This window comes from Diaporthe amygdali (assembly GCF_026229845.1).
Source record: "Diaporthe amygdali strain CAA958 chromosome Unknown NODE_2_length_3802984_cov_64_841326, whole genome shotgun sequence".
NCBI classification, from domain to species: Eukaryota; Fungi; Ascomycota; class Sordariomycetes; order Diaporthales; family Diaporthaceae; genus Diaporthe; species Diaporthe amygdali.
Window position 1 is genome coordinate 1,098,963 of NW_026517022.1, and position 25,726 is coordinate 1,124,688.

At 52.8% G+C, this 25,726-nt stretch overlaps 7 protein-coding genes across 7 annotated transcripts; 2 read left to right on the forward strand and 5 right to left on the reverse strand.

Annotated features, from left to right (window-relative positions):
- Positions 1 to 644: 644 nt before the first annotated feature.
- J7T55_011690 (myosin type ii heavy chain) lies at positions 645 to 7,923 on the reverse strand (the record flags this gene model as incomplete). The annotated part of the gene is made up of 3 exons (XM_053136500.1): positions 645 to 1,163; positions 1,328 to 7,525; positions 7,582 to 7,923. The coding sequence occupies 3 exons, from the start codon at positions 7,921 to 7,923 to the stop codon at positions 645 to 647; spliced, it is 7,059 nt and encodes a 2,352-aa protein (XP_052999496.1).
- A 535-nt stretch (positions 7,924 to 8,458) lies between these two features.
- On the forward strand, positions 8,459 to 13,115 carry J7T55_011691 (uncharacterized protein; the record flags this gene model as incomplete). Its single annotated transcript, XM_053136501.1, has 6 exons — positions 8,459 to 8,619; positions 8,761 to 8,895; positions 9,275 to 10,155; positions 10,205 to 12,507; positions 12,560 to 12,806; positions 12,904 to 13,115. 6 exons carry the CDS (start codon positions 8,459 to 8,461, stop codon positions 13,113 to 13,115), a joined length of 3,939 nt encoding a protein of 1,312 aa, XP_052999497.1.
- An 891-nt stretch (positions 13,116 to 14,006) lies between these two features.
- On the reverse strand, positions 14,007 to 14,998 carry J7T55_011692 (nicotinate-nucleotide diphosphorylase; the record flags this gene model as incomplete). Its single annotated transcript, XM_053136502.1, has 2 exons — positions 14,007 to 14,083; positions 14,170 to 14,998. 2 exons carry the CDS (start codon positions 14,996 to 14,998, stop codon positions 14,007 to 14,009), a joined length of 906 nt encoding a protein of 301 aa, XP_052999498.1.
- Positions 14,999 to 15,095: 97 nt separating this feature from the next.
- On the reverse strand, positions 15,096 to 16,499 carry J7T55_011693 (uncharacterized protein; the record flags this gene model as incomplete). The annotated part of the gene is made up of 3 exons (XM_053136503.1): positions 15,096 to 15,204; positions 15,659 to 15,756; positions 15,819 to 16,499. 3 exons carry the CDS (start codon positions 16,497 to 16,499, stop codon positions 15,096 to 15,098), a joined length of 888 nt encoding a protein of 295 aa, XP_052999499.1.
- A 1,088-nt stretch (positions 16,500 to 17,587) lies between these two features.
- Positions 17,588 to 19,053, reverse strand: J7T55_011694 (uncharacterized protein; the record flags this gene model as incomplete). Its single annotated transcript, XM_053136505.1, has 4 exons — positions 17,588 to 17,952; positions 18,022 to 18,473; positions 18,559 to 18,688; positions 18,744 to 19,053. 4 exons carry the CDS (start codon positions 19,051 to 19,053, stop codon positions 17,588 to 17,590), a joined length of 1,257 nt encoding a protein of 418 aa, XP_052999500.1.
- A 784-nt stretch (positions 19,054 to 19,837) lies between these two features.
- J7T55_011695 (uncharacterized protein) lies at positions 19,838 to 21,562 on the forward strand (the record flags this gene model as incomplete). Its single annotated transcript, XM_053136506.1, has 1 exon — positions 19,838 to 21,562. One exon carries the CDS (start codon positions 19,838 to 19,840, stop codon positions 21,560 to 21,562), a length of 1,725 nt encoding a protein of 574 aa, XP_052999501.1.
- A 1,927-nt stretch (positions 21,563 to 23,489) lies between these two features.
- J7T55_011696 (uncharacterized protein) lies at positions 23,490 to 24,738 on the reverse strand (the record flags this gene model as incomplete). The annotated part of the gene is made up of 3 exons (XM_053136507.1): positions 23,490 to 23,556; positions 23,724 to 23,789; positions 24,008 to 24,738. The coding sequence occupies 3 exons, from the start codon at positions 24,736 to 24,738 to the stop codon at positions 23,490 to 23,492; spliced, it is 864 nt and encodes a 287-aa protein (XP_052999502.1).
- Positions 24,739 to 25,726: the final 988 nt, after the last annotated feature.

Below are 25,726 nucleotides of genomic sequence, written 5' to 3' on the forward strand. Positions count from 1 at the left end.
CTATGCACTTTACTGTAAGTTACCACAAGTTTATGGACGCGCATCTAAGCTTTCCACTACTGCAATGCGTGGGCTATCTCCCGTTGGCCTAGATGCACCTACAACCACCCGATGGGAAAAGGTCACGAATAATAAATAATACTTACTCATCCTATCAGCTCGGCATGTTCGCAGTCACGGGCACATTGAAATGGCCGACTCAGGTCAGCCTTCACACGGCGGATCCATATCCATAGCTAATTAATGCCCGCCATGCCTATCAGTGCTGGCTGAGTCGATAAAACATTGATCAATGTCAAAGATCAACAGCAAAGCAAAGCAAATTAAAGCTCCTTGCGAAGGCCAGAAACCGAAACCCCTTCATTATATATACCTGACCTGACGAGAGCTTTGAATCACCCCCACAAGTCCACTCCGTCCATACCTATACACACACTCACTATGCTGTCTTCCAACCCATGCCACATAAGAAAAGACCAGTGTTCACACAACCATTTAATCCCCCCACTAACAAGTATTATGCCACCAGAATTATGCGACGAGCTACAGTAAACGCCGACCTCATAAAATGCTAATGCCCCCTTCCCGGGAGCCCTGCGCTCTTTTGGTCCTTCTCACCCCGAGCTCCGGGTATCGCGTTTCCCCTACAAGAATCCCTTCGTCAGGCTTGGCACACGACTAATGCTGCTCTTCCTCTTGGGAATCGTCACATGGCTTTCCGCGTCCTCGTCCTCGTCCGCCACGCTCGCCAGCCCTGAGCTCCTCATTGTCGCCAACGTCCCTGATCTCGTCATGCCGCCGCGCCCACTCATGATGCTGCCGGCTACGCTGCCCAATACTGACCCTTTCTCTGATCGGAGGATCTTCCAGCTCTCGAGCTCTCGCTCCAGCCTGGCCGCCTTCTCTTGTTCGCTGCGCAGTTCCCGTTCCGCCCGTCGTGCTTGAAGCTGGTTGGACGACTCCGACGACTGCAGCTCGTCGATTGTCTTGAGGAGCTTGTCGATCCTGTCGCGCATGCGGCCTAGGTCCTCCTGCATCTGTGTGTTCTGCTTGTCCTTACGCTCGATTTGACTCTGAAGGTCCTTGACCGTGCGATCCACATTGCGGTTGGAGCGCTGCGACTTGGCACGGCTGTCCTCCTGCTGTTCAAGCTGGTTTTCAAGCTGGGAAGTGTTAGTACTGCTTTCATCCAGCGGATGTGAAAGTGTAAAGCTGGGGATGAAGCGATTGTGTCGGAAATACTTGCCTCTTGGATGCGCTTGTGCAGGAACTTGATATCCTGGCTTGCGCTCGAGTAGCCCTTGGTCTCGAGGTCCACAAGCCTGACCTGGACCTCGTTGAGTGTCTTCTCAAGTGCTGCCTTGTCCTTGGACAGCTGCACGCTTGTTTCCCGCTCAACCACAATATCCTTCTGCACTTCAGACGCCAGGGCCTCGGCTCGGCGCATCTTCTCCACCGCTGCCGCGGCAAGATCCTCCTGCTGCGCAAGATTTGACTTGAGCTCAAGAATCTCCTTGTCAATGCTGGCTGCGTCTCGAAGCGACGGGCTCTCACCCTTGGCAAGCTCCTCGAGACCGGCCTTGGCCTCCTCCAGTCTTGCTTCGATGCTTCGCTTCTCCCGGAACAGTGCGTCTCTTTCACCAGTGACCTCGTCAACTGACGACCGCAGCGACCGCACCTGAGAAAGCAAGTTGACAATCTTACCCTGTGCTTCGTTGTGCGCATTGACTGCCTCTTCACGCGAGGCGGAGACGTCTGCGAGGGTGGCTTCAAGCCGCGATTTCTCCTTGGACCAGGTTGAGCTGTTGAGGACCTCGTCGTCCCACTTGGATCGAAGCTCGTCCAGCTCCTCGCGCAGGCGAGTGATTTCTGCCTGCTTAAAGAGCTTCTCCTCCCGAGCCAGGTCAAGCTCTTTGGTGAGTGTGGCGAACTCGGCTTGATACTTCTTGCGGGTCTGCTCCAAGCTCGACTCGGTATCCTCGATGTCATTAGCACGTTGATTCCGGTAGTCCTCAAGCTCATGTTGCAGTCTCTTCTTCGCCTGCGTCGCTGCCTCCAGGTCTGTTGACATGTCCTCGACCTTCTCCTCAAGCCGTTGGTTTTGACGCTGTAAATCCTCAACGGCCTGATCCATTTTCTTGCGCTCTGCCATGACCTCGGCATAGGTATCTTCGGCCTCTTTAGCCTGCGACTTTGCGAACTGCTCAGCTCGATTTGCCTTTAGAACCGCAATCTCGGCCTGTTCCAGTTTGCTGAAGTATTCGTCCGCGCGGCTCTTGTACAGGTTCAGGCTGGCTGTCACATCAGCAAGTTTGGATGTTTCTGCATCCAGCCTTATCTGGAGATCAGAGAACTCCTGTAGGAGCTGATTACGACTCGCTGCCTCCTGTTCGCGTGCTTGTGTCATCTCTTGCAGGTCACCCCTGGCATCACGCAAATCGACTTCGATCGTGGCGCGGTCATGCCTGAGCTTGTCATAGTGCACCTTGATGTCTGTCAGCTCTGCAACCGCGTCCCTATGGCTGTGCAGTAGCGACCGTCTAGACTCTTCCGTGTTGTTAAGCAGATCCAGGATTTCCTCGTGTGATCTCGTCTGGATGTCGCGAAGAGACAGTTCACCAGTACGAAGAGCCTTCTCCAATGCTGACACCTTTTTGGAGGAATCGTCAAGTAGACTGTGAAGACGACCGTTGGCTTGCTCCAGCTTCTTGACTCGCTGAAGTGATGAAGTTTCCCCATCATAATCAGGAAGGCCTGTCGTTGAGCGCTCGAGTTGGCTTTGGAGATGACGGTTCTGCATCTGAGTGATCTGCAGCTGATTTTGAAGCTCTTCTATCTCAGCCTTGAGGTCCATGCGGTTGTTGAAGCTCAAGATGTCCGCAGTCTTCTCAGAACGAACAGAGTCGCTGCCAGGCTCGCCATCATTGGTGAAACGCCGAGACGGCGTGGATGAGTTTGACACCCTGCGTCCGTTGACCTTCGACTTTCGATAAGAAGGCGACATATCGAAAGGCGCCTCATTCAGATCAATTTCCCCGAGGCGTGGCCTCTCAGGCGAGGCTCGTCCGGCCCTGAACTCGGCCAGCTGAGCCTCCGCGCCAGATCTTGCCGCTGTCTGCACTCTGAGTTTCTGTTGAAGCTCTTCAATCTTCCTGACCAGATCGTATTTCTCACTGAAGACACGCTCAGTGGTGCCATCCACCTGAGCTGGAGGCGCAGACTCCGGATCAACGACTTTCAAAGCTCGCAGCATTTGGGAGCGGAGCTCATGCAACTCCTTGTCGCGAGAATCGATAGTTGCTTGTAGTGTCCGAACGGTGCCCTGAGCCTGAGTTCGCAGTTGTCTTTCGGATTCGATGCTCCGATTAGCCTCTGCCAGTTGGACGTTGAAGTTTGATGTGGATTTCTCAGCGTTGCGATTCGATTTGACCTCGCGTTGGAACTGGTGGTTAAGATCCTCCAGATTGAGCTGAGCTTTCTCAAGTTTCTTTTCCAGAGCTGCGGCGTTCACTTGAGACTCTCCCAGCTGCTTGTTGAGTTTGGCGTTCAGTTCCTCCAGTCTGACCTTCTCACGCTGCAGAACGTTGACTTGCCCGCGGGTAGCTTCGCTTGCCCTCGAACTGGACCGAGCAATTTCAAGGCCCTTTTGTTGAAGCTTGTTCAGAAGCGCGCGATTATCGTTCTCAGACGCTGTGAGACGACTCTTCACGGTCTGGAGCTCTCTCTCCATCCGCTCCTTGGCTTGATCATTCTTCAAGCCAAATTCTCCGGAGGACAGGATCAACTTATTGAGGTCCTCGACCTGATGATTTAACTTGGCACACTCGTCCTCGAACCACTTCAGCCGATCTTGCGCAGCATCCAGGTCCTTTAGCAAGCTGTCCTCTCGTTCTCGAGCGAGCTTGGAGGCAGCGCGTTCGCCAGCAACCTCGGCCTCCCGCCGCGCTTCCTCCGCTTGACTGTAGGCAGCTCTGAGTTTTCGAATCTCTTGCCGAGCGTCATCACGTTCCTTCTCAGCCGTGGCCCGAGCATCGATGGCGCGTCTCAAAGTATCCTGCGCCGCGTACAACTCCTTTTCGATAACAATTTTCGCTTCATTGAGCTGATCGTACTCTTCTTGAAGCTCGTCGTACTTGTGCTCGCTAAGCAGAAGGACGTCGTCACGGGACTGCCGCTCCCTACTAAGTTCCATTTGAGCCTCATAGAGCTCATCCTTGAGGTCTTTGATCTGAGATTCCAACACTTGGCGGTTCTGGTCTGCTTGGCTATCCTCAGACAGTCGGGCTTGCAAAAGCTTCTTTGCATCTTCGGCTTCTCTCTGAATCTGCGACTGCTGAGCCTTGAGAGCATCCAGTTGAGCTTGTACCTCCCGTAGCCGAGTGGATGCCTTATCTTTCTCTGCAGCAAGCGTTTTGCGCTGGTCCTCGAATGTCCTTCTCTCCATCTCGTATTTCTTGTTATCTCCACGGAGCAGAGCCAGCTCACTCTCTTTCTTGCGCACTAGATCCTCATAATCCGTGGATGTTTTGGAGAGCGCCGAGAGCTGTTGCTGAGCGTCCCGATTCTCGGCCATGAGTTGCTGCTGTCTGGCCCTGTAAGACTGTAGCTCCTTTTCAGCCCTGTGAAGCTTCACCTCTGCATCTTGGTCAATCTCTAGGAGCTTGCCCTCTAGGTCGCGTGCTTTTCTATCCTTCAGCGCGAGCTGGCTTTGGAGCATTTGAATCTCTTCCTCCATCGCTGCTTCCTGCTCGGTTCGCTCATGTTGGCTGCTAGAAATATCCTCGATTGCCCTCTCGAGATCTGATACGCGCCCGGCGAGCTCAGTCTTCTCTTCCTCCAGTCGTCCAATCAAGGCGGCAGCCTGTTCTAGCTGGCCACGGAACTTCTCGACATCTTCCTCGGCTCTCTTCTTTGCTTCAAGGAGATCATCGAGCTCATCTTCGAGCTTTTCAGCGTCCTCAATGGCCCCAGCGAGCTTGTCCTCCAACTCAGCCTCCCTTTGCTGCAGACGCTTGAAAATCTCTTCTTTGTCCAATGCTAAAGCACGCTCACTCTCTAGCGTCTGCTGGACGCGCATCATTTCTGTGTGGACATTTCGTCGGTCCTCCTCGAGTTTCTGGCGGTTGGCTGACTCTTGCTGCATTTGATCATGCAGCTGACGGATCATTTCATCCCTCTTCTTGACTTCAGTTGCAGTCCGAGTTGCACCAAGCAAAGGCTTCATTTTCACAATGAGCTGCCACCACGGGTTTTGGCAAAGGTCAAGATAGGCTCTGAAATTTTGCTGAATGACTCTCGTCGCCTCGGTGCGGTACAGGCGTTTGTAGGCGAGTCTCCGTGCTGTAAAGCCACGGGCGACGGACTGGAAGCGTGCCATGATCTCTGAGATGAGCGCATCACGCCGCTCTTCAAGTTCCGCAAGCACGCCAGCTCTAAAGAAGACTTTGGTCAACCCGACTCGGTACAGAGCTTTGTCCATCTTGAGCTTGTCGAGCATCATCGCGGCAGCTGCCTGGCCCTCTAGGTAGCCCTTTGGCATGTCACGGCACAGAACCTCATAACGCGCACGGAATTCGGCGAAGGGAAGCCGATTGGGAAAGCCAGTGCGAGCTATCCGGATACCTTCCAAGACACCATTGCATCTGAGCTGGTCCAAGACAAGCAGATTGTTGAATTGCTTCGGCCGTTTCTTATGGTTCGGAAGAATGCAACGGACGAAGTGAGGATGGGTCGAGTGTAGTTGAGCCATCAAGCTTGACAACTGCTCTTTGTGCCTCTGAGCGACAGTGCGGAATAGACCCTTTTTCACCCTGCTTTTAACGCTCACTGTCTCATCGTCATTGTCCGCGCAATCGGCAAATAGTGTTGCGACATGCTTGTCTGATGAAGCCGCCAGCAAACGGGTGATGTTGTCATTCAACGGATCCTTGTTCTTCTCCAGCCAGCCTTCTGTAGAGTATTCCACTTCGGCTGCGTAATGTGTGAGTACGAATCCATTTCGAAGTCTGGATGTCTTGTACTTGTTGGACTTCTTGTCCCATAACGAGTGCAATTTCTCTGTGAATGTTTTGTCTGTCGCCTTTGGCATCACGCAGTCTTCGTCGAGGCACGAGAAAATGCCGATTGGGTTTGGTAGCTCGATCAGGTCGATGGTCGGCTGCAAGTCGCGGCCGAAATCAATGAATTGCCATTCGATCTGCTCGCGAGCATATTCTTCTTGCTCAAGAACGAACATGTGGTGGTTGAAGAATTGCTGCAGCTTCTCGTTCGTGTAATTGATGCAAAGCTGCTCGAAGCTGTTCTCCTCGAAAATCTCGAAACCTGCGATATCGAGAACACCAATGAAGTGAGACTCGTCCATTCCCATTCCCGTTCTGTCCAGCTGTCGGTTGATTCTTGTGACAAGGTCGCCGAAACCTCGTTCGTAAATACCTTTCGAGAGGGCATCGAGACCGAGCCGTACTTGCTCAGGAGTCTGTACCTTTTCAACCCATTCCCGTCCGGCCTTCACCTTGGGATGAAGCAGACCTTGGAGGAAAGGCTCCAAAGGAATTCCCAAAAGCGTGCAAACACGTTCCGCTACCTGTTTGGCGTCTGCCGCAAGTCGAGCCTGATCTGTTGTCCGACTCTCATTCATGACGGTGATGTTTCCGAGATGGAGGACAGCGGCCACTGTCCGGAGAACGGCGCTCTGTTCCTTATCCGAGAAGCCCATCACATCGAAGGCTTCCATCAGAGCGTTCCACTCCTCTCGATCAGAGACACCAGCAATGGTGTCTTGGCCCTCTCGAGTATAGGCAAAATCATCAACATCGAGTCCATCGAGCAGGAATTCTTGCTTCATTTGCCTGTCGCCGCCCTTGAGCAGTTGATAAAAGACGTGGTAGTTCCGCTCATTCGGATTGATCCGCACCACACGAGACTTTTCGAGAAGGTACCAGTCGATGAAAGCGCCTGCGATCATACCGTTCCGAGAGAACTCTATGCGGATGAATTTACCAAATCTGGACGAATTGTTGTTTCTCACCGTTTGGGCGTTGCCGAAAGCTTCCAGTATAGGGTTCGCGCGCAGGATTTGCGCTGAGAGATTGGACTGCTGGCCTCGACTCCTGGCAGACGACTCTGAAGGCGCTACAGCGGCGAGATACTGAATGACCTTCTTGGTGTTCTCGGTCTTTCCGGCACCAGATTCTCCGGTGACGAGAACACTTTGATTTTCACCTTCGTCAACAAGGTTGCGAAAGGCCTCATCTGCGATAGCAAAGATGTGTGGCTTCGTGTCCTCGCGATTTCGGCCTTTGTACATGTTGACATATTCGTTGGTGTAAATGGGAATGGGGCAGTACGGGTTGACTGTCACCAGGAACAAGCCGGAGTACGTATAGATCAGGTCAGACTGGTATCTCATATGGAGGTTGTGCACGACGGACGCCTCATTCAGATGGGTCAATTCGGCCATGTCGCTTGCCTTGTCGAACTTCGCAGGATTGACCTTGTCAGCGCTCTCGGCGTCGACCTCGCGTTGCTGAGACAAATGGTTAGCTCGAGACTCGGTCGTGCCTGGTTTGGACTGTTACCCACGCTTCCATCGTCACACTGGACCAATATGCGGTTGCCGCCAAGGTCTTCCACGACCCATCCCCTCACAAAAGCCGTTTTTGGGTCCTTCAGCCAGACATATCTCTTTCCCGAGAAGTCGTTTTCGCCTTCTATGCCGTCCACAACATCGGGACGCTGTCTCATCTCGTCGCTCTTGATGAATGAGGGAGCGAAAGTATTGGACTGCGGAGTGTCCCCCTTGGACACGTTTCGCACATGGCCTTGCTTGATGTCGCTGCTGCCTGGACTGAGTGTTGTACCCAGAGATTTCCCGCGAACATGACTAGAGGCTGTGGGGGTCGAAGATGTAGAGGGAGGCGACATAGGCGAGGGGAAGAGAGCGGATTTAGGTCGGCCATTGCTTGGGGGCCTCGGTGACGGCGAGGACTGCCTCATAAACGGGCTGTTGCGTACCGTGCCCATCTCGCATCTGGCCGGGCCTCGGTGGTCTCGACTGGGAGAGGCTGTCGACAGTGAGGGAGTGATTCTCGTGGGTGTGGGTATAGTTATGAGTATGGGTATCGAGAAAGATTCAAGAAAGTCATGTAAACATCAACACCGGGTTAAATCTCCAAACGCGACAGCGCGAGAATGGTGTAAATCAGAGCGGCACGCGTGCGCAGGACTCGACACAAAGCAAAGGAAAGCCGAATATCATGAGTGAAAACTCCTGTACTGTGCCCGCAATCTCATGTTCAAGACAATGAGGAATGATGGCGGCGATCCAGTCGGTGCAAGAGGGGAGACTGTCAATTGCGATGTGGTGGGCGCAGTTTGGGAAGTTGAGCGGCGGCACGATGTTCAGTCAGGTACCACTCCCAGCCTTCCAATTGCAGCTGCCTATGCGTGAAAGTAAACAATGACGCCAGGGCAACTGCGGATCCCTGCAAATCCTCCCAAGGTCCTCTACCAGTCGCGCCCAGCCAGCAAGCCAACTTTCACCACTTGCAGGGGTCGGGGTCTGGAGCTGTTGGTGGCCCGTGCTGCACCACCATGCAGAACGACTACCACAGCACCACAGTAAGTGAGCTGGCCCCAGTGACTGGTCCAAGCGCTCCACCTCCGTTGGAGTTGGACGACCCAAAACGGAACGGCGCCAAAAATCAATTTCTTCTCGACGTTCCTAGCCAAGGGAATCACACTGACAAACGACAGTTGAAGCACTCCCACGCTGCCCTCTTTGTCCGTCCAGCGACTACTCAGGTGCAACTCACGGCCAGAGAAAGCGTTCGCAGAGGCAAAGCGGCTGGCTGCGCAATTCACACAGTCGCTCTCGGGACTACTCAAGCCACCAGGGTATTTGAGTCCCTCCACGAGTCGCTTTCCGCCCGCGTTGCGTGTGTGCCAGAGACCAAAAACCCTTTCTTCGCTTCGTCCCGCGAATCCCCCCCACTGATCGATCCAAGACTGTATCGCCACCAACTACCGCCACCTCTCCCAACAGGTTCACAAGCACGTTGGTAGGCACGTGTCACATTTCGCGCGTCAAGTTTCTACCTTCAGAAACCGCTGCCCAGGCCTTCTAGCTGTCCGCCGCCGCATACGAATTCCACAATTTCCTTGCATTAGCTTGTCTGACGATGCGCGTCCTCGAAGAACCCGTCACATCCCGTTGATCATCTTCGCGCGTTCGAGTCCCGGCAAAATTGGCACATTTTTCTTTGACTACTTCAAGCGAGCGCGTCAAGAGCGTCGAGATGTCCCACTATCCGTATGGCTATGGCTTCCAAGGCCAACAGCCGCCCCAACAACAGTACCCGCCGTATCAACCCTATGCCGCCTACCCTGCTCCTGGTTATGGCGCACAACCTCCTCCCCAGCAACAGCCCCCGGCTGCTACGGCCGACTACTACACCGCGACACAGTCTGCTTACGACTACAATGCGAATAACATCCCCGGCCTGGGCACACCGTTGACAGCCCCTCAGTTCCCCGTCCCGTTCGGCGGGCAATGGGAGCAAGGTGGATATGGAACGTCTGCCACGCCAGGCCCCTATCCTACGTATAACTCCTCAACTTTCGTCCCTATCCCACCTGCCCAGCCATCTCAGGCGAATCCTCAAGCCCGCGCACCGGTGCCACCAGAGGCGCAACCGAACCCGCAGTACAGACCAGATTCTCCCCGTCAACAAAGCAAGCCGCGGCCGAGGGAGGAGCAGTTGAAGGAGCAGTCGAGTCAGCCGTTGAAAGATGTCGACTCCCAAGACGAAGGTGAGATTAGCGATGGCGAGTTCGACGACCTTTACGAGGATGTCTATGACCAGCCGTCTGTGGCGCCAAAGACTAAAGCAGCGTCTCCCACGTCCTCTGAGGACCAAGCTGCAAGTAGTACAGACCAAGGGGCCAACTTCTATGATACCGAAATGGAGGAAGTGTCTGCCTCAAATGATCGTCTCAAAACTGCCACAGCCAAGGCACCGAGCGATCAGGATCTGAGAGAGCAAGAGCCAATGCGCTCAGAGCGCGATCGCTCAGGGTCATATTCTCCGTACCTCTCGCCCAGAGAAATCGAACAGGACGACCCGCCGCCACAAATCGGGGCTGATGACGCGCAAGGTATGTTCCCAGGGAACCGGGAGAAAGACTCATTACTGACCCGGCCTAGGACGCTCTCAAGTCCAATTCAACTCGACCAACAACGATGCCATTGCCGTTTCATCTACCAGTAGTTCCGCGAATGTCCAAGAACAGGTCATTGATGCCAATCAGAGCAAAGAAACTGATGTTGCCATCAACCAATCAGGCTCAGGCTCGATTGCTTCGCAGTCTTTCAGGAGCTTGCCAGAAGCTCAGAATGAAGCTAAGAAGGCGATCCTTCGGTTGCTGCCTCATGGCGTCAAATACCAGACATACCTTGACGAAGGCTTTGACGAAAAGGTTATCAAAGATCTCTTCATCCAACTTAATCTTGCTCCTGCAACCGCCGATTCCGTACCATCTGTGAAGCCATTGGAAGTACAGGAGAACAAATCCCAGGACCAGGCTGCGCCGCCATCCCAGGCCTCTCAGGCGGACGATATGGCAAAGAAGCAGGAGGAGCGCAAGGACAAGATCGCCCGTCTATTGGCTGAAAAGAAGGCAAAAGCTGCGGCGGAGGCTACCACAGCACCAAAAGCTCCTTCGACAACCATATCTACAGGTGCTTCAACTCCTTCGACACCTGCAAACAAGCCCACCACCCAAGCGCAGAAGACTCTACTTTTACAGCAGAAAATGGAAGCCCTGCGCAAAGCACGAGAGGCCCGGACTCAGCAAGCTAGCCAGAAGCCTAATCCGCCCAAAGCGCCAGAAACCAATCTTCCCAAAAAGCCTTCGCCGATGCCCCCAGCGCCAGGATCGGCAGTCGCAGCCGCAGCGCAGACCTCAGCTGAGCTAAACTCTACTGTTCAGATTGACGTGCCCTCAGGAACGCTACCTACACCCTCAGATCATCCACGAAATATAGCATCCCGACCCAACTCAGGCATCCAGAGTCCAGCCTTGTCTGGATTGTCAAACAAGCCAATCAACCAGCGAAAGCGCCCTGTGGCAGCCGACTTTGTGGATTATCCGACACAAGCTATCAAGCGGCCCTTGCTTCCCAGCCGGCAGGCCTCGTCATTGGTAATCAGTGTTAGCGATGACGAAGAGGAAGAAGATGATGATGACGTTGACATGGAGGTGGACTCAACCACCGAGGACTCTCCTGCACCGACACAGCAAACCATCAATCTTCCTCGTAGAGGACCATCGGTTCGCGACTATCCTCCGTTGACGAACGCTGGTCCGCCGCGCCATTTGTCCAGCCCCGCGCCTGGGACACCAGGTGGTAAGACCGCTACTGTTGACTTGAAAGCTATGGAGAAGGCAATCGCGGACTACAAGCGGAAGATTCAGGAGGCAGAAGCGCGAGCCAAAGTCAAGCCAAGTACCGGTTCTTCCACGCCTCAGTCGCCGAGTGCTGGCGGCCTGACACCCACAGAGCAAGCAACGAAGTCTTTGGTACATCGTGTAGTGTCTAGTAGCGACGTCGACGATAAGAATGGTCCATCCGCTCAGCTACTACAGGAAGCCGAGGCGGCAAAAACCCCAAAGCCTACGGTCCTCTCACCCGTTGTTGGCCACTCCAGAGTCGAGCGTCGCGTGAGAACAACAAGCGCTCAGTCCCCGCGGCTTTCAACTAAGCTTCAGGACAAGATCGCCGAGTTGAAGCGGATGGAAGAGGAGAGGAGGCGGCTACAAGCTGAAATCGATGCGGAGCTGGCTCAGCAACAGATGGAGGAAGAGGACATGGATGAGCTCGGATCTGACTCTGCCGGAGAGATTGCTTCAGAGACTACACCCACAGATAAGGGTGCTCCGTCAAGTAGCGAGGCAGGCCAAGATGAATCGCAACGCGCCGCTCTCGACGGACCATCGCACTCGTTACCCATGGACCTGGAATCGGTGTCCAGGAAGTCGGATTCGGAGGTGGAGCCTTCGACATCTACGTCCTTAGCTCCAGCGCTTGCTGCTGTTGGCGAGGCAGTGTACATCCCGCCAGCCACTCAAGAGCCCACCCGTGCCGACGATGCTGCTTCGCCTCTGGCCAGTCAGCCAGCGGAAGTCTTGGCCGCTATCGCAACTGTTGCTACTGCCGAGGAGCAGGTGGTAGCTGCCGCCGACGGTAGTACGTCTGATGATTACGAGCCTCCAGACGCGGCTGGTCATGGCCGCGGTACGATCGACTCTCCGCCTTTCAGTCCTGCGCCTGCCGAGAATGTCACAAATGCGGACGCCCCAGTTGGCGAATCTCAAGAAATTACTCCGCCCACGACAATGCCAACCCAGATTTCGACCGCCACGATACCCAATGATGATCCGACAATCGAAGCGCGCGCGGACTTCTTCGCACATCCTTCATCGCGCACTGCAGACGTCCTCAGAGAAGTATACATCGTTTCCTCGCTTCACTGACAGCAGTTATCTAATTGGTTACAAGGATGCCCGCGACTCTGTCCCAGCCCCGCAAACCTCCTTCACCAATTACGAGAGCCCTTTGCGATATTACCATGCTTTCCGATTCCACCCAAACTACAGTGAGAGCGTTGCAGGTGGACTCAAATCATTGACATACAGTAACAGAATCGATCCAAAGAGGGAGATCTGTCCCGATGAATTGGACGGGCAAGACTGCCCAAGAGGAAACGCCTGTCAATTTCAGCATTTCTCCCACATGGTTGCTCCTGGTAAGTGACATTTCCCTTCCTGGCAGGACTGCTAACTGTAGTGACACGCCCGCCGGCCTGCCCCTCAAAAGCTGACTGCAACTCCTTATCCTGCCAGATGATAAGATTATCCTGGAGCTCGGCAGCTCAGACGACTTGGCGGGGGACCAGAAGAAGACGTTCAACAACGGGCTTAGAGAGTTGGTTGCATCCTTCCAGAAGTCTAAGATCCGAGACTTCAGGACTATCGCCCAAGGAATCGTCGAATTCCGCCGCCGTTTCCTCGGCGATTCTTCCAGGGTTCTTCACCTTGAAGGTGTCAGCATCTGAGTCAGCGACCAAGCCGCCTGCTTTCAAGATCTCTCAAGACTGCACTCAGCGGTCACGCCCGTCGCCCCACACTAGTAGATGACCCCCCCCAATCATGCCTTTACCCATTCCAAACCCTTTTGCTATTTTGCTTTTCGCGAGGAGTTCTGGCATCGGATATACCATCAGGCGACATGCCTTCCCATATGCAGAGCATCTTGCACTGCGTCTCTGCCTCATAGCAGCTGCTTCAGCATTTTTTGGTTCACCGGATGGCAAGAGGAGGCGTTGTGCGGATATGATACCCAGCATCCACCCCAGGTTGTAGTACCTAATTCCACGAGTTGATGATACGATGGGAAGAAAGAAAGAAAGAGGAGCCGAGCGAGGGGGAAGAGCAGGAGTAGAAAGAATGTCGTCGGGGAGTGGTAGCCTTGTCCGGCCGACTGCTGTTCCAAGAGACACAGACGGTCTGAGTGCGGGCAAAGGTCTGCGGTGAAGATCTTGGATCGCGGTATCCAAGTAGGCGGCCCCAGCTAGACCACGGGTCCTGGGCACGCGATATTGCAGATAGGTGATACGCGACGAGTGTGTAATACATGAAATATCTTCCAGAAACAGACTTTTCATTTGGTGACTTGCTCAATGTGCCCCCACACTCACCAGTGGTGCAAGGTCCCGTCAGTTCTCCCTTATAGACACTCCATCCTTTCCTATGTGAGCCAATGTAATGGCAATCTAGTTTGGTAGTGTCCGTCTCTAATCTGAAACGATAGTGTCTACTGTGGAAGTGCAGGAGCATTGCATAGTTTAAGCTTTGTATAGCTTCAATGAACAAACCTCCCGTAGAACCTAACAGCTGCACGTCTCCCTTCATTCCATCCTTTACATCGAGATTTGTGGCCACAAACATCAATGGTTGATCTTGAGAGAGAAATCGACGTGCGGGACTCCTTGGTGGATCGCACTTGTCGATAAAACGTCGACGTCTACATGAAAGTCATCAGCAACTTTTATCGAGACAACTTCCCCAAGTATGAGCAGCCAGAGAGGCGGGGCTAGGGGGGAAACTCACCATTCGTCACGTACTCCTCGGCATTGTCCAGCGTCAGGCCGCCCGAGACCTCGACCAGGAAGTGCCTCTTCCCGGCCCAGCGCTGCTTCAGGCTCTTGGCGGCGACCTTGACGCCCTCGCCGGAGAAGTTGTCGAGCATAACGACGTCGGCGCCGGCGTCGATGGCCTCGTCGGCCTCGGCCTCGGTCTGCACCTCGACCTCGACCTTGAGCGAGAAGCCGCCGACGCTCTTGGCGGCGGCGACGGCCTCGCGGATGCTCCCGCGGCTCCAGACGTGGTTGTCCTTGAGCATGATCATGGAGCTGAGGTCCATGCGGTGGCCGTCGGCGCCGCCGACCAGCATGCCGTACTTCTCGACGAGGCGGAAGCCGGGCGTGGTCTTGCGCGTGCCGGCCAGCTGGCCGCGGTAGCCGGCGGACCGCAGGTTGACGAGGAAGCCCCGCGACATGCTGGCGACGCCGCTGCAGCGGGCGAGGATGTTGAGGGCGACGCGCTCGCCCAGCAGGATGCCCCTGGCGGGCCCCGTGACGGTGGCGACCTTCATCTTGATGCCGCCCTTGTCCTTGTCGCGCTCGATGTGCTGGCCCTCGTTGGCGTGCCACTCGACCTTGCACCCGGTCTGGGCAAAGACCTCGTTGAAGAAGGGCACGCCGGCCAGGATGCCGCCCGACTTGCCCCAGAGGGTGGCGGTGCGTGGCACCTCGCCGACGACGAAGCCGCCGTAGTCGAATGAGGGTGTGTCCTCGGCCAGCCAGGCGGTGATCTGGGTCTTCCAGTGTGAGGGCAAGAGGTGCTCCAGCGAGCCATGGTCTAGCGGCATGTCCCGCATCTTGAGTGGTGTGTTGAGGGTGTTGAGGAGGGCTTCTTTGTGTGACTTGATATGTGGACCCTGGTTCATGCAAGGTGGTGATGCAGCCTCGTGTAAGTCAGAGGTAGACGCCGGTCTTGTTCCCAGAAGTGGCGATGACCGGAGCTGAGGGGCTTCTGAGGGGCTTGGGCTTCGGGAGAAACGGGTAGGTGGAGATGAAGGTGACACTGAAAAGAGGCAGTTGAGGATTGCGATGTTTAAACAGTCAACGTCAACATGACAAATACCAAACCTGTCAATTGTCTTAGTGATTCATCCCCCCTAAGAGTCAGTACCTCTCTATCCAACAGAGTGGCAAGCAGGTGCAAATAAGCAGGCAAGTGACCCCAAGGGGAGTCTCAATGGCGGGGGGAGCTGCAGTGGTCTTATCTTATCGGGCGTTGGACGCACAGCTGGCCAGCAGCTGAGACCGGCTGAAGTCTCTCACTGATTCTCACTTAGAACTCGCAGGATGGCAACCAAACACTTTCTTTTCTCATTACCCCGACACATAAGAGTGCCTTCTCTATTTCGCACCTATTCTGATGAGGCCTTGCTATTAGACTGAATATCCTGATCTGGCGTGCCAAAATTGTCTCCATTATCTATTTGATCTGTCATGTCTCGTCTCACGCTTCTTACACGCCGCCCCCTCCGACCATCCGGAAACCGACTTCATCTGGCAGTTCGGCGGTACAGGCACCAGAGTGCAGCCTGGTCGAGTAGTTGAGAAATATAACCTGGAAGATCTTCATTAGCTCTCAACATAATTCTGATATATAGGGAGCTGGTTTCAACTCACCATTCGAATTGTTTTTCCTTGAGAAGATGTCGAGGCTCGAAAGAACTTCTCATTGGTGATCACTTTTCCCAAGAAATCCACCGTAGTTGTCTTCTTCACGCCAGTTTCTTCCAGAAGTGTGGGCTTGAGAAGGAGTCCTGCGATTATGGCCTCGTCTCGCCTGATCTGGCTCAACCCAGATGGGTCGTCGTTGATGAACGAGTAACGGGCCGGGAGGAAAGTGCAGGTCTGGAGCCTTTCGAAGAGTCCCAGCAGCCTCACAAACTCGCCAGGCAACTCAAGGTACGCTCCAGGACCAAGACTGACGGACTGTAGATGTCGCACGTACTTGGCTGCATCATCTGGGATTTTATGGTAAAGGTCGCAGGCTTCGCCCCAGGTAAAGGTGAATGCGTTTAACGCCGTCGCACCCCAATAGGTCGGGCTCGCCTCTTCGAAGACCCCACGGCAGGTCATGAGTAGCCTCCAATGGGCGCTGACGCGAAAGGCAGGTTTGGGCTCGCGGTCTCTGAAACCTGATCGACGAGTAAACACCGTCTTGGGGGTATAGACGTCAGGAGGGTCGGGTACAAAGCCCCATTGCGACCCATAGAAGGAATACTCGTAGATCATGAGGCGAATCTCGGCTGGAAGACGGAGGAGGAGCGAGACCGCATGGCCGCTCGGAAGTGTGCTCGGCATGACGCTGCAGGTGAGGAAACCGACCAGGTTCCAAGAGGACCTTTAAATTGAGAATTTGTAGGGCTTCCTGGTAGCGGTGAGGCGAGGCTTCGTCGGAACCAAGCTGTCTGGGGGACTCGTCGCCGAGAATGATCGGGCTCCTTGTCGCGAGGCTCAACCGTACCGGATAACAAAGAGGTCAGATCAAGAAGTGTCGGAAAGGCAGAGACTGAGGGTTTTACGAGGGGAATGGAACGAGCAAAATGGGAAAATAGGGTGCAATTGTCAAGATTGAAATACTGGAGGAAATAGGTGGCTCCACATTCCGTCCAATATTTTGCGAGGGGGGTGGTGGTGCTCGTCTATTCTCATAGACAGACAAAAGTGAATTTGCAGAAGTGATAAATAGCTTAGGGTGACTGACACTAGAACTAGCTGGCACTGTTGATGAGAGGCACAAAATTTTCATTTTCCCAAAAATTGAAGAAAAAGGTATTTACTTCAATTAATATGTGGGCTAGTGGTCACTAAAAGCCGGCGCTCTTAGTAGCATATGCATACGACAAGTGAATAGGGGTCACGTTGAGCTTTTACTGAGCGCCAGCTTCATAATGTAAAATCCAAGAAGACTGTTGCACGGCCAGGTATTGATCATCGTCAAAAGCTCCTGGGGAACCGATGGGCCAGTCATCTCTTGTTTACCCTTCATGGGACACAGATAGACCTGGCAAAATTAACAACTATAGGCAATCTGCCTGGTTTTCCATGGGCAGGCCATCTTTCACTTGCATTTCTGTCGGCTTCCTCAGAAAACGATACCCAAAATGAGGAATTATCGCTGCTTTACCAGCAAAATAGCACACTTGCAAGCAAGACCGGGATCATAGTAACCTCTATGGCCTATGTATGAATCTAGTCGATTATGTTTGTATTCTTAAAGCCTCCTCTTGGCTACATGTGGTACATCCCTCAAGGCCTCAAGTACTCGGGAGGATGTTAAAATTGACCTTAGAAACACAAAATTCTCCTAAATTGAGTGCTTTAGCAGAATTTGGTTGGTATCCTTTTCTCTGGGACAGTTACTATCTACAACCGACATATCCATTCTATCAGTCCTCATCACTATCCGTAGATCCTGACTGCTTGTTTTGCGTTTTTGCGGCAGCCAGCTGAGCCTCAATGACACATTCAGGGGATTGATCGTGTGTCCAGAATTTCACGACCTCGAAATGGGCACGTTTCAGGAGCTTAATCCACCGCGACTCGGACCTCTCAGCAGCAGACAAGAGGTGCAAGAGGCTAACGTCTTGCACCGCCTGGTATAGCGATGCACCCTTGGGGGGAATGACCACATCGCAGATCAGAAGCTTCGAATAGCCTTCTTTCATAGCTCTGGCAACATGTTTGAGTATACGACGCGCTTCGATATCATCCCAGTCATGCAAAACTGCGTGCATCAGATAGGCTCGAGCCCCTTGCCGAATAGTTTTCAGCAAATCTGATCGAATTCTAGTCGGTCGGCTAGGTGACGGAGGATGCATACCTATGACTGGCTGTTCTTTGAAAAAGTCGTGGCCCGTAATCTCCACCCTATCATCGACAACAGCGGCTCCAACGACGTCGGGTAGGTCTTGAAGGACAATGTGGCCCGGTGGAATCTGGGGCTGTTTGTCTAGCAAACGCTTGACATCTACACCTTGCGCACCACCAACGTCGACGAGTAAGGTCCCATCATTGTTCCCAAAGTCGTATCCCTCAACAAGCCGATCGGTGTCGTAAATATCAGTCCAATCCATTCTCATATCAGCAAAGCCAACCATCATGCCGATAAAGCTAGCCTGCAACGAGGGTTCCTTCGCCCAGGTCTCAAAGATGCCGAGTTTTCCAGGCGATATATCCATATATGGTGTGTTCTTAGGATCATTAGGTGCCTCGTAGTGGTTCCTGGCCAGCCACTTTGGAAGATTTGAGGTGGACGGAATGGTGTGATGAAAACTGTGTCCTATTGTCAGAAATGCACTGTAAAATACAGCAAATAGATGAGGGCCATAGGTGATCTATAAATTGAAACTCTACTGACGCTCCATTCAGAGATTCGACCACTGGCCCTCCAGGTATGCCCAAGGCAAGTGAGAATGCGGTCGCCCGGTAATGGTCCTCATCTACCTCCTCAATCATGTTGGCAGCAACACACAGACGGAGCAGGCGACCTGGTATTGTCAACAGCAGAGCAAAGCCTTCTTTTGTCTGTTTCTATAAACTCACGCAGCAAGGCCATATCACAGTGAATCCTGCAGAGCTCCCATAATTCCATTAGCAAGGCATCTTTACCCCCAGCTTCGCGCCACGCCTCGAAGAGCCCGATATCCACCAGGATGCGACAGGCTGCAGTGAGAGTGATGTTGACTTGTGCCACATGCCACATCCTTTCAAAGGGTGTTTCGACCCGTGCAAGCATTCGTCTTGCAGCATCAATGACACGCATGCGGGCGCCGGGATCAGAATCGACTTGATCCAGATTCACGCCATCCAAAGTGGCGACAATATGGTCGACAACATCTGAGTTGTTGGCCATCCTAGTGTCTGCTATCCAAAGAATGGGCGTGGACAGTCTCGTTATGAAAAAGCCCGAGGTCTTTAACGAGCGCTAGAAACAGGCAATACAATTTTGAAGGTGTGGGGGAAATTAATGTAAGCCCGAAGGATTCGGCATGTTGGTCCAGACCGAGTGAATAAGTAAGATGCAAGATCCACATTCGTGCGTTTGCATTGTGGACTATCTATCCCCCGTGGGATAGCGAGTTGAACACCCCCCTGCAATGCAATTAATCGCGCCCTCTTGAAATGGAGGGTTTGCTCCATGTCTCTGAGTAGCACGCGGCATAGTAGTTGTTCTGAGGCAAACAGAAAAGCCCCACATAATACCAGGCGTGTGCTGTGTGAGTAACTAGTCCGAATATTTATGCGTGTTACGAGATGGCTGTACAAAATGCAAAGCTACTCACGTCTTGTCCACAATGATGAATTTGAGATCAATTTTCATTCGCTTCGAAGGAAACACAGAGATGGGAAGCGAAGAATCTCTTTGTCTTGATGTGCAAAAACCTCGGGATGGTGTTGGAACTAATACACCCTTCCTGCAAGGGTTCCTGAATCCGGTCGGTCCCGCTTGAAGATCCCAGTAGGTGGGGAACAACCAGATTTTCGGGTCGGCATACTAGTTAGTCATCGATCTCGCTCATGTGGCGGCAAGCAGCTCTCTTGTGAAGTCGATGTCGTGCGCTGGTGACGCGACCCTGAATGTTCCGAGGATGTCACGCAAGTTACTTGGAAGTAACGATGGCCAACATCAAGAAGCGATGGGCTGGCTGCAACGATATGCCACGGGCTATCACAAGTGGGAACAGGCTCAACACAACAATGGCGTCGTCTTTTATCGCCCACTCGGCGTGGTAGAGAAAGGCTTCGACAATGACGGTATCTACCACGAGGGAAGAGCCGATATCAACTTGGCCATGTCCTTCGAGATCAAGACAACAAAGTCAAAAGCGCAGCTAAGGCGGCATATTCTCCTAGCATGGACCAACCTGCGCCTAAGGCACACTCTGTTAGGCGCCACTGCATCAGGACCCGCAGATTTCATGGGCAAAAACGCTGTGCAAAGAAGTGACCGATTCTTCGTCATAGCAAGACCGAAGGACCAACAGCATGCGGTCAGATCGGCAGAAGGCCCTGTCGTCTTTCTTGAAGATCACTACTCGTCAGTGGATGCCGATCTGCTGTATCTCCATGCCCAGAACGTGGCCAGGACTTTCGACGCCCGTCAGTCAATGGTCAAGGTTATGGTACTGCCCCTAGAAAGGATAGGCTCCACCACTTATGCACTACGCTTCCTTTTTGTTATTGCTCATCAGATTTCTGATGGTCTCACCAATGGCAACTGGACCGGAGACTTCAAGCAGCTTCTCAACAAAAAGGCCAATGAGCTTGAGTCCGCAGTTCCCTCCCTCATCTCGACTTTGCATGAGAGGCTTCCACCCTCGCAAGAGGACCTCTACCCACCGATTGCTGGCTCTCGCGCACGACAACGGTGGTTTTGGGCCATCACCCTCGTACTTCGCCACGTGCAGAAGCCGTTACCACCAGCGTTTCCCAACCCGCTCCGTTACCCGGATGCTCCAATCAAGGCTGCTGGGCCAGAATCGAAGCTTTTCGACAGGATATTGGACTACAGCAAGGTGCCTCCGTTGAATGCCGCAAGGGTGACTGCCCACATCGGCAGAGAGGGAACCCGTAGACTGCACAGTGTCTGTCGACAGGTCGGCTGTAGCATCGGCGCTGGTAGCTTTGTCCTCGCTGGGATAGTCATGATGGAAATTTATGAGAAACGCTTCCCCGACGTCCCTCTGGCCGAGCGCCGTGCTTTTGTTGGATCCTTCCCCATCAACCCGCGCCCACTCTTCAATCATACCGCAAAGCCCGACAGCCTGATGCTTGCATTCTCAGACGGCGTCGTTCTGCCGTTTCTCTCCTCTGACCTTGACCTTGACGGACGGATCAGACTCTTAGTGCGATCTGCGCAGAGGCAGCTGTCGAGGTATCAGAAACGACCTCGGAATAGCACTGCTGTGAGCTTGCTGGAATATATGGGTCCTAGAGGCGCCGGGAGGGTTGTGGCCATGAACTATCTCGACGTGATCGAGCGCGCAAACATCAAACTCCCGGACCACCTGCGCAGGGAGTTCCCGTACCAGAAGGTCCTGCCCAAGCAGGTCAATCCGACCCTGGCAACTTGTGGCGTTAGTTCTGTGGGCAGATCAGACCCTGGGATGTCGCCCGGGCAAATCGACTTGAGCAAGTCTTTAGAAGGCGAGGAGGATGGACTTATTGCCGATATCAGGACTACGGCACAAAATGTGAGACCGCGGGATGGCGAGTTCCTGGTTGGCATTTGGGGCAATGATGATTCTATTGACGCAAGTGTCAGCTACGACTCATGTGCCATTGACCCCGCGTGGGCAGAGGTGTGGAAGGAGAAGATGGAGACAATACTAGAAGAGCATACTGGCCAGGCAAGGTTGTGAATGAGAGCTTGCCATAGACCACACATACAGTGCCAGAATACAATTAGCAATTCCTTTGCCAATTTGGTCTGTCAGTCCTCTTGCGCGAGTATCAATCTATTCCGCCTCTGTGTATATACAACCCTTGTATCACCAAGCTGAGGCAATTCCTATACGTATTGGATGGTAAGCAAGCAGTAGTACTCTCCTACCAGATACCAATTGCTTATCACGTGTTAGAAAGGCATGTCATACCCGGAGCAGCATAGCTCTGCACTACCAGACTCTCTATGATCGAGAAGTAATGGGATCAAGGGCGGCTCCACGGTGCAACACATTGTCTTCAGCACAGACATTATTTCCTAACCATTATATCTGAAGAGTGCAACATCATACCGCGTTGAATAAAATTGAATGTTGTAGTACTCATTGTTTACAACCACCATGGCACGGTACCATGAGGACGATACTCGTACGTTACTAGATAAGAGATGCATGTCCTAGGCTTACTTGGTAGATGTGGAGACGCTGTGGTGACAAGATTGTTGGAACGGAAGATCACTGCCGATACAAAAGATAGCAGAACCACTCGCGACCTGTTGACTTTCTTGCCACAGTCAGCCCACTATTTCACCGTAATTATGCTCCACAAGGAAACTCCTTGATACAATCCCCCTTTTATCAAGGGCCTCCATCATGGCCTGCCTAATCTTCCTCACCATATCCTCGCGTGTCATATCGCTGACTGACATCTTCCCAGCCTGATATTCTCTCATGACGCAACATATCAGTTGACGTGGCGGAGCGCGGCTGCCACTTTGACGCGATCTGAATGTTGTACGACAATCTATTTCTCAGGCAGAGGTGGCCTACATCCGATCTATTTTTCGTGCCAGAAGAGTCTACCTCAAGGTCTCCTTCAATTCCAAGAGGGGCCTACACAAGGGATCTGAAGAGAGCTGGGGCATATGCTGGGGATAGCATAGTATCGTTCACTGCGCTTATGCATGGAACATGGTAAGGAGGTCGTCACGACTACGCATCCCCTACCCTCTCACCGCATCACCGGAGGAATGTGCAGCTGATCCCAGAGCCTTACGTGGAGACTATGATCTATGGGATCTGGTGACGCTCGAGGATTGAGAGAGCAGGCATGTGAATGAAAAAGGCAAAACACGTTCCAATGTGTGAGATCGGGTGTCTGTGACGGCAGAGTGTGGATGCAGTTTGAGTGAAAGGAGGAATAGACACATTGCAAGCTGTCCTGCCACATCAACTTGTAGTACAAAACAAAGTGAGGGCGACGAAGTTTCGGACTCAGCCTCTGCTGAATAAAGAATGAGAACGGAAGCCGAGCACCCTTCATCACTGCAACTGACCAAATACTGAGTTCGAGGGGCCTATAGGCCGCTGACACCAAGTGTCTTTTGGGCCCTCAGAATGACTACAATTTGGCTAGTTAATCAAAGAATTAATAGAATCGTGAAGTACCAAGTCGTTAAAGTGCCATTAAGTGTGTCAACTAACTACACTAAATCAATTCAACTAAACTGAGTAGATGGATCAACGTCAACTCAACTGAAATCAGCTGCTTGATACTTTGGATCTCGCATTCCCAAAGGGAGGGATGTAAAATTCCAATACTTTTCTATCAACGTGCGACGAGCCTTAACTTCATCAGCACTCCGCTCCACCGTAGTCATTTGCCGAGCGATGGCAGCCCAATCTGTGTTCGAATGAACTTGAAGGCCGCGCAGGAAGTCATTTTCCTCCTCCGTCCAATGGTGCCCGTTTCTTAGCCATTTTTCCTGACACTGCCTGAGGGTCCTTCCAAGAAAATGACGGAGGTCTGAATCCCAATTTATATGGCTAGCGACATAAAGTTTGAGGCTGTCCCACTCTTCCTGCGTCCATAAATCAGTGCGTTTGCCTCGTTTTTCTTGGGGTACTACTGCGGGATCTGTTCGCTCCGCAGATCCTTGATTGATACCTGGATAGTGTCTTTTGTAGCCGCTCTGGGTTGGGTTATATCCACCCTGGTACACCATAGTGCCTTGTGTACTGCTCTCGCCGTAGCTTGCTGAATCAGATCCTCTGTTGAAGCTGCTCGTACTAGGCAGGGGCTTGAGTGGCATGGTTCCTAGGTAAGATTGGCCATGGGGCTGTATAGCGTCTTGCATACCGCTGCTTGCTTCGTGCTGTGGTGAAACTGACACACGAGTCGCCATTTGAGAAAGTTGTGAGGACGCTGAAAGCATCTCAGTACGATGAGGTCTTGAAATTTCAGCAGCGTACTCATTGCTTTGAGAAACTCGTGAGGCTTGAGCAGTGAATGAGTGTGTGACGCTTTGGGACTGTTCTACCTCTGAGCTTGATTTGGCTCCTGGCGAGCTTCCGGATCTTGACCAACCCGGGGATGGAGTCGCAAGATTGACATTTGCCAGTGGATCATCGAAGTTTCCGTACCAATTGCTTGGCACGTTGGTCATAGTCTCAGAGCCAATATTTTCGCGCACCGATGGATTCATGATGCTTTGGGGCAGTCTAGTCTCCGAGATTGAACTGGCAGACGACGAGCTTCTCCCACTGGATTTTGAGTAACACGGAGATGGAGTCGCAAGGTTTATATTTGATAAGGGATCATCGTTGTTTTCGTTCCAATTGCCAGGAATGGTGTGCATGGCCCCGAAGCTCGTATTATGGAGCTCTGCTAGATTCTCCATCATATTGCCGGTGAAATGCTTGGGCACATCCTTGTCAGTCGAAGACTGCTTATTTTGGCCAGATGAAGGATGGCCAGATGCGGACTGGTTGAAATCTCCAGCCAAGTGGCTGCTTGGGACAGACGAGGAATACCCATGTGTTCCGGAGTGGTGGCTGGGATTCTGAGGGAAGTGCCTGACTGTGACAGATGAGGACTGGGCAGGTTGCCCAGAAGAGCTGCGACCTTTACTGGTCGACGAGTGGCTGTGTTCTCCAGAATGCTTGGTAGCCTTCCCAGACGAGGACTGAACGTACTTCTCAGCGGTTTGGCTGGGATTTTGAGAGGAGCTGCTGACTTTTTTCTTCGAATGATGGCGATGTCCAGCTGAGTGGTCATCATGTCTGTGAGATGACGCGTGGGAAGCGGGACTGGAGGACGAAGAATGCTGCCTCTTCTTGTCTTTCTTCTCGTGTTTCTTCTTCCTGTCAGACATTGTGGGCAACCCTTTCAAGTACTGCTGAGAAATGTGAAAGGAAATAGAGGGGATAGAGGTCCTGTCTGGCGCCGTTTCGTTTTATGTGGCTCACGCTGACGACGTTGAGATCGATCTGGAGGTCAAACTTCTGAGCGCTCGTTGTCCTGTTGGACGAAGAGGTTTTGCTAGGGCTCTGGAATAAGTTTATATAGTTTTTGAAAAGCAGGTACGGGCATTCTTGAAGTGACTGTTCAACAAGTCTTACGAGCTTGCCAGCACACATAAGCAGTCACATCACCAATTTCTACCTCAATTCATTTTTCTCTGCAAGTCACAGGACTCACTTGCTCCCTGAAGTCAGTGAATAGAGACAAGGTCTACTACAATTCCATACCAACCTAGCCATTCAACCAAAAAGGGAGTGATTTAGAAAATAACGGCAGACATATACCCTCCTCCGAATCGAACTTCGATCGGAAGAGGGTATATGACTCTCCTAATTCCTTTATAGAGGCTAGCAGGCGACCTCTTCTACAACGCCGATAAGCTGCGGCAAGATTCGTCATCAAGGGCAGGGTGTAAAGTGGCGCACAGCCTGGGCTTGAACTGAGAAGCCTCCCGATTTCTCAGATTCAATTTGCCTGTGTGGACCACTAAACTACACTACCGACGTGTAGATTCCTAGCCCCCCGGGGGGGGGGGGCATCGGCAAATGTTGATGTGCGGGCAGGCTTATATATAAGAGACCCGGGCATTGACAGTGGTGCGCCTGGCACAGCGAGGGCCAAAAGGCTGGCAAGGCTGACAACGAGATGACGAGATATAGCCCCGCAGTGAGCATGTCGACGCATTCGACGGCCTGGCGGGACAGACTTCAACTTTAGCATGTGGTCGCCGTTGTTGACCCCCAGCAGCACCGCTTCAATCACATTGCAAGGCCAGCCAGCCTTGACACGCCGTTCACAACGGAAACAACACATTGCGATGAATTTACATGAATATTCCC